The 7,123-nt window shown below is 30.5% G+C and overlaps 1 protein-coding gene across 1 annotated transcript in view; it reads left to right on the top strand.

Annotated features, from left to right (window-relative positions):
• Positions 1 to 638: 638 nt before the first annotated feature.
• LOC106473417 (O-glucosyltransferase rumi homolog) overlaps positions 639 to 7,123 on the top strand; it is a 10,836-nt gene continuing 4,351 nt past the window's right edge. The window contains exons 1-3 of the mRNA XM_022401864.1: positions 639 to 827; positions 2,506 to 2,602; positions 4,207 to 4,347. Of these exons, the coding sequence (XP_022257572.1) occupies positions 650 to 827; positions 2,506 to 2,602; positions 4,207 to 4,347 (416 nt within the window). The 5' untranslated portion in view covers positions 639 to 649. The remainder of the gene's footprint in view (positions 828 to 2,505; positions 2,603 to 4,206; positions 4,348 to 7,123) is intronic.

The raw sequence follows: 7,123 nt of genomic DNA, 5'->3' as shown, positions 1-7,123 counted from the left end.
CGTTTGTAATTTTAAAAAGTTCTGTGTGAAATTTCATTTTTGATAAATCATTTATAAGAATTCATATATTGTGACGTTTTTTTTTGTTTTGTTCCTGGTAAAGCACAAGGCTGAACAATGGGATATCATTGCTGTGCCCGCCGTGGAACCGAATTTTAGCATTATTAGCTTTCAAGCTTATTGTTGAGACACTGGGGGACATTTCAATGGAAAACGTCTGAAATAGCAAGGCACGATCTATTGATTTGTAGTTGATGTGATGATACATTACAATATGACTTACAATATATTTTTTCAGAAACTGAATAAGTTTATGCGATTAAGACTATTATTAGCCTTAATGTAATGTAAACTCGCTCCACTTATAAATCAACAGACCACGTTTCGGCAACATCGGCGTTATACATCATAATATACAAAATTATTATTTAGTTTAAAACCTAAAACGGATATTCTCTTGTCAGGAATAATTATTATAGACACAAATACAATTTTATAATTTGTTATTGGTTGTATTTTTAAAAGAAATATCCATTTTATAATTTTTTATAAAAATTTATAAAAATGTATTCTAGCTACAAAAATGTCGCATCATTAACTTTCTTCATTTATATCCTAAATCTTAGATGGCGCTAGTATTATATAGAATATGGCGGCTAGTTTGATAAAAGAGAGGACTCTAATATTTATTTTATTTAGTCTAAGCTTAACGAAATTAGTACTAGCCCATAGTGATCAACATGAAACAGAATTTTGCAACACTGAAGCTGAGGGAAAATGTTCTAAAACAAACACCGAACAGTTAGCTGAGATGAAATATCGGAAAGGTTAAATACTTTTTTAATTTAATGGATTTGAGTGATTTTGACTGAATTAGAATTTTTAAAAACGAGTGTCGAATATGGTTTACAGACTTAAGGTTTCTGCCATAAGTTAAAAACAGTAACATATATGAGGACTAAATCCGTTAGTGCTACATTGAATAGTCGGAAGAGATTAAACTTAAATATATAAATGAACCTTGCTTTTTTGTTGTTTGAAAATTAATTGCCATAGCGTAAGTTAACGAAAAATGTCACAACGTTGCTTCACGATAAGCCAAATGACATTAATGTAGGACGTTCAACATTTATAGAAATTACATAGCAGTATAATTACAAATATCACCCTGGTGTTGCTTGTATTTAATTACCAATTATTGGGCGCCGTGTATGAAAGACCTAAAACTAGGAGACATCTAGGGGTGTAGTGCTGCTGGAGCTTTGCTTTGATACCAAGTCCCAACACCTCCAAAACAAAAAGATATATGTAAAAAAATGATTAAATTTTACACCCGAAAATAAGTGTCTCTTTTTAACCAAGTGTTTAACCAAAGGTCAGTTTTTTTAGCTATTCATTTTGACAGGAGAGGAGTTATGCGAGGCATTCTAAAAATTGAGGTTGTTAATATTGTAGTGCAGTTAGAAAGATAGTAAATTAACAAGATATGCAACTTTAAAACTTGTTTTAATGTTAGTGATTTTTATTTGGTACACACTTGCTGCTTAGTTTAAAGGAAGTTCAGTTTGTTTTTTCCCACCATTATACACCTATTCAGTTTGGCTCTAACGTAAGTTGTCTCACATAGTGTTGAACTTATTTTCTTTATTTGGATTGGACTCAAAAAAATTGAACTTATTCTTTGAAATTTTTACCCTTATGGTGATGTTCAATTTTGGCAGGGTTCCGGTACTAGTAAATACAGTGATACACCACTGGTCCTACCATTTTACATTTTAATATTGTAAATTACATGCTGTGATGGTGATGTCTAGAATGTAGCATCTGTTTACAAAACCATTTAAGTATTTAGTATATGTTGATATAATCAATCTAAAGAAGAATATTTTAATCAGATATGTGTTTGTGTACAATATTTAATGAAAATAATTAAATTTATTATTTTATATAAAAATTAGAATATTTACTAACAAGTTAAGAATATTAAAGTGTACTCTGATTTTAAATCTTCTAAAATCTTTTACTTATGGGCATTAAACAAGCAGAAATCTCTGGACTTTAATACAATTTGTATAAAATATGACTTCATATGAAGTTACAGAATTAGTTTATGGATTAAATGTTATTTGAAATAGTGGTTTTTGTTGAGTGTTTTTTCACAACGGCTTTTTAGGTTTAGTAATTGTTTTGACTTTCCCGGGTTTTTTATATTATTCATGTTACTGGTTAAATGTGTTTTTGAAGTCACAAATATAATTTTTATTATTGCATTTCTTTGTATAATACTTAACCACAGTACTAAGAATCATATCTAAGTATCTTAATGAAGTATTACCACATGTGTAACGATCAAAGTTTACTATCTAGGCCTAGGATTTATTTCAAAACAAAAGTAACATAAAGTGTTGTTCGTTTAACATGTTTGAAGGTGTTAAAAGCTTCTGTGACTGAAGAAAATATAACTTGAATAGCATAAAGACTGACTGAACAGGTTTTATTTTTCAGAAGAAAACACCAGATGGAGCCACTATCTGGAGAAATTAGAACAGGCCCTTAAAGAATATGAGCCCTGCAATGCAACTGATTGCTCCTGTCATACAAGGTTTGTTTTATTTCACTTTAAAATCTCAAAATGTAACACAGTTCTACTATAATGGATGGTTGGGAATCTTTTTTTGGTGGAGCAACATGTTTTATTTTAATTTTCCTTCTGTGAATGGTAATTATTTGTTTTGTCCAAGTGAAGAACGTGCATCATATAACTCTTATCCACTTTTTTATCTTACAATGATATGATATATATGGCAAAAATAGAATTAAAAGTCAAAATACCTAGTATTGACTGACTTAAAATACCTAGTATTGACTGATTTAAAATACCTAGTATTAACTGATTTAAAATACCTAGTATTAACTGACTTAAAATACCTAGTATTGACTGACTTAAAATACATAGTATTGACTGACTTAAAATACATAGTATTAACTGACTTAAAATACCTAGTATTAACTGATTTAAAATACCTAGTATTAACTGACTTAAAATACCTAGTATTGACTGACTTAAAATACATAGTATTGACTGACTTAAAATACATAGTATTGACTGACTTAAAATACCTAGTATTAACTGACTTAAAATACCTAGTATTAACTGACTTAAAATACCTAGTATTAACTGACTTAAAATACCTAGTATTGACTGACTTAAAATACATAGTATTAACTGACTTAAAATACCTAGTATTAACTGATTTAAAATACATAGTATTGACTGACTTAAAATACATAGTATTAACTGATTTAAAATACCTAGTATTGACTGACTTAAAATACATAGTATTGACTGACTTAAAATACATAGTATTGACTGACTTAAAATACCTAGTATTAACTGACTTAAAATACATAGTATTGACTGACTTAAAATACATAGTATTAACTGATTTAAAATACATAGTATTAACTGACTTAAAATACCTAGTATTAACGGACTTAAAATACCTGGTATTAACTGATTTAAAATACCTAGTATTAACTGATGTAAAATACCTAGTATTTTGTCAGTTTATACAGTATGCAAGCTGTTTTTTTTTCTAAAGTACTCAACATTGCTACCAAGAGAGCAGTAAACTCATACATATTATACATGATGTATAACATTCGACAATAATAAAATCTTATTTTAATTTATACAAAACATTATTATTAATATTTAACTTTCCGATCCTACATTAGTTTGGTCTAGTATAATACATCAAGAACAGGTTCTCTCTACTGCTTGATAGTTTTCACTTTATTAAATCTACCAAAAATAAGTTAGTTTGTCTCTGCTAAAGATAACAGAAATTATTATATAACATACAAATGTGCAGATCTAAATTTTACTTCAGTGCATTTGTATGTTCAGGTTTTCATTTCTACATTCGATATTTGTTGAATAAGCTGTTAATTCTTCTGATTCAAGTCTTTTTACATTATGTGGTAAAAAATCAAATTAGAAACAGAATCCACAAGATTGTTTATCATCATACACGTGATAAGAAAGATGAAATAAATCTGTTAAATTTAAGAGTTAACTTGTAGCATTTCAAGTCTTATTTCACGCGGTGTAACAATTTGTAAATGTTAATGGTAAAGCGTTATATGATACGGTAACGATACAACATTATAAGATACAACAGTTCACTAATGCTCTCTGTACAGTGTAATCAGCAGAGATCTGGCACCTTGGAAGAAGAAGGGGATATCTCAGGCACTTATTCAGGCAGCAAAGGAACGAGGAACTCACTATCAGATAATAAACCACAAACTGTACAGGGACTCTGAATGCATGTTTCCTTTCAGGTGAGAACTTTGTAAACAGTTGTCTTAAAACAAGCTGGTTTCTATAAACATTTTAATATTTTTGCACATTTTATAAATTATATCAAAATGCTCAATTTAACTTAATATCAATGTATGTATGTTCATTTACTATATTGTAATCCCCGTCCCACCAAACATGCTCGCCCTTTCAGCTGTGGGGGCATTATAACGAGACGGTCAATTCCACTATTTGTTGGTAAAAGAGTAGCCCAAGAGTTGGCGGTGGGTGGTGGTGATGACTAGCTGCCTTCCCTCTAGTCTTACACTGCTAAATTCGGGAGACGGCTAACGCAGATAGCCATCGTGTAGTTTTGCGCGAAATTTAAAACAAACAAACTATATTGTATTTAACGATACAGATATTATGGAGTATAGCAACGGTAATGGGAAGAAATAAGTACTGAAAATAACTTATTAAATAAATGTAAAAATATATGAATAAATAAATAGAACTGAATAATCAGAATATAAATATTTGTTATTCATATAAAACATATATATATATATGTGACTTGAAGTTGAGATATAGGCAATTACATCATGCCGTGGCAGACAATGTTGAGAAATAGTGAATGACTGAAAAATTTATAAAACTACACTTTTACTGAAGTTACAGGGTTTTTAATTAGTTCTGTTTTGTTAAAAGTATGTCAACTTTCATCCTAGGAGGCAGTGAGTGTTCTATTGAACATTTACGAAAGTCACAGACACTAATGTATCATTCATTGAAATCAACCGTAAGCAAAATTGGCAATTCTTTTTACAAAATACATTTTTTCTCAGAAGTTTGTTTTTTAGATGTTTGGAAAAAATCCACAAGCCTATTTTCTGTATATTTTTTAATTCACCGGTTGAATTTTACTCTCAAGGTAAACTGCACCCATCCTGTCATGAAGGAGTTAAAAGGTAAGTTGTAAAATATTACAATTATTAAAGATGGTTTTGTAACTGGTATAAGGTAAGTTGTAAAATATTACAGTTACTAAAGATGGTTTTGTAACTGGTATAAGGTAAGTTGTAAAATATTACAGTTACTAAAGATGGTTTTGTAACTGGTATAAGGTAAGTTGTAAAATATTACAATTATTAAAGATGGTTTTGTAACTGGTATAAGGTAAGTTGTAAAATATTACAATTCCTTCATCTAAGTCATTGATGTAAATAAAAAAGATCAGCGGTCCTAAGACTGAGCCATCAGGTACCCCACATTAATCCAGTTTGATTGAACTCCATTTGTAACAACTCTGTGCTTTCTTCCATCTAGCCACTTTTCTATCCAAAGAGCCTTTCGTGCGTCACTTGTTATATGTTTTCTGAAAATCTACACCGTACCTCTCATCTACATAATCGGTAATCTTTTCAAAGAATGTCAAACATTAGGAAGACAAGATTTTTTCCTCGTTAAACCATGCTCATTATCCAACAACATTTTTCAAATTTATTAAATTACTTTATAAAGCATCTTTTATGAGACATTCAAAAACTTTTATCACCACTGATATAAGACTAATAAGCATTTAATTACTGGAACAATTTTTATCACTTCCTTCGAAAGAAGAGTAAAGTCAGAAAACTTCTAATCCTCTGGCATCTGACCACTATTCAAGTATTTAGAAAAAAATAGTAACAAGTGGTTCACATATTCAGTTCTTAACCTCCGTCAAACCCGTGGGAAATATGATGTGGCCCAGATTCCAACTTTTTCTTAACAAGCTCAGAATTAATGTGATCAGTTGTGTTCCATCTAGCAACTGTTCAGTTTGAAGAATACTGTTTAAATCTTCGATGAAGGAAACGTAGAATTTAATAACTCAACCATCTCACAATTTTCAGAAATTGGCCTTCCTATGTTGTCCTTTAAGGATCCAACTCTCAAATTAACATTGTACTTAACCTTAACGTATTTAAAGACATACTTACTGCTCATTTTTAGATGTTTTGGCCAACCTTAATTCATGTACTTTTTTTGATCTTCTACAACCCTCTAAGTCTTCTGTCATAGCAGTCAATAACTTTTTTGATCTTCTACAACCCTCTAAGTCTTCTGTCATAGCAGTCAATAACTTTTTTGATCTTCTACAACCCTCTAAGTCTTCTGTCATAGCAGTCAATTTACACTTCTTAAATTTATAATGTTTTTTCTTATTTTTTTATCCCTACTACCTTTGGTATAAGCCAACTTAGTCTTTTTACTTGCATCCATTTTTTTCTTTGTAAGGAACATGTCTATTTTAAATATTTAATTTTTTTCCACATTTGATCAGTGTCTGCAGTTCATTTAGTTGGAAAACTATTATAACATGTTAGATATGTCAGATTGTGTCACAGTAGAAATATACCTCTACATCAACTGATTTGGTCCAAGACGTCTAAGACGTTAATTTTAAAAATCCTATTCGAAAACTTGAGGCCTTGGAACACTGTACCTTATGCTAAATGTTGCTTTAACCATGCAACTTGAGGCCTTGGAACACTGTACCATATGCTAAATGTTGCTTTAACAATGCAACTTGAGGCCTTGGAACACTGTACCTTATGCTAAATGTTGCTTTAACAATGCAACTTGAGGCCTTGGAACACTGTACACTGTACCTTATGCTAAATGTTGCTTTAACAATGCAACTTGAGGCCTTGGAACACTGTACACTGTACCTTATGCTAAATGTTGCTTTAACAATGCAACTTGAGGCCTTGGAACACTGTACACTGTACCTTATGCTAAATGTTGCTTTAACAATGCAACTTGAGGCCTTGG

The sequence above is a fragment of the Limulus polyphemus genome, unplaced genomic scaffold (assembly GCF_000517525.1).
Source record: "Limulus polyphemus unplaced genomic scaffold, Limulus_polyphemus-2.1.2 Scaffold6157, whole genome shotgun sequence".
Classification (NCBI taxonomy): domain Eukaryota; kingdom Metazoa; phylum Arthropoda; class Merostomata; order Xiphosura; family Limulidae; genus Limulus; species Limulus polyphemus.
This window is presented reverse-complemented; position numbering and strand designations above follow the sequence as displayed.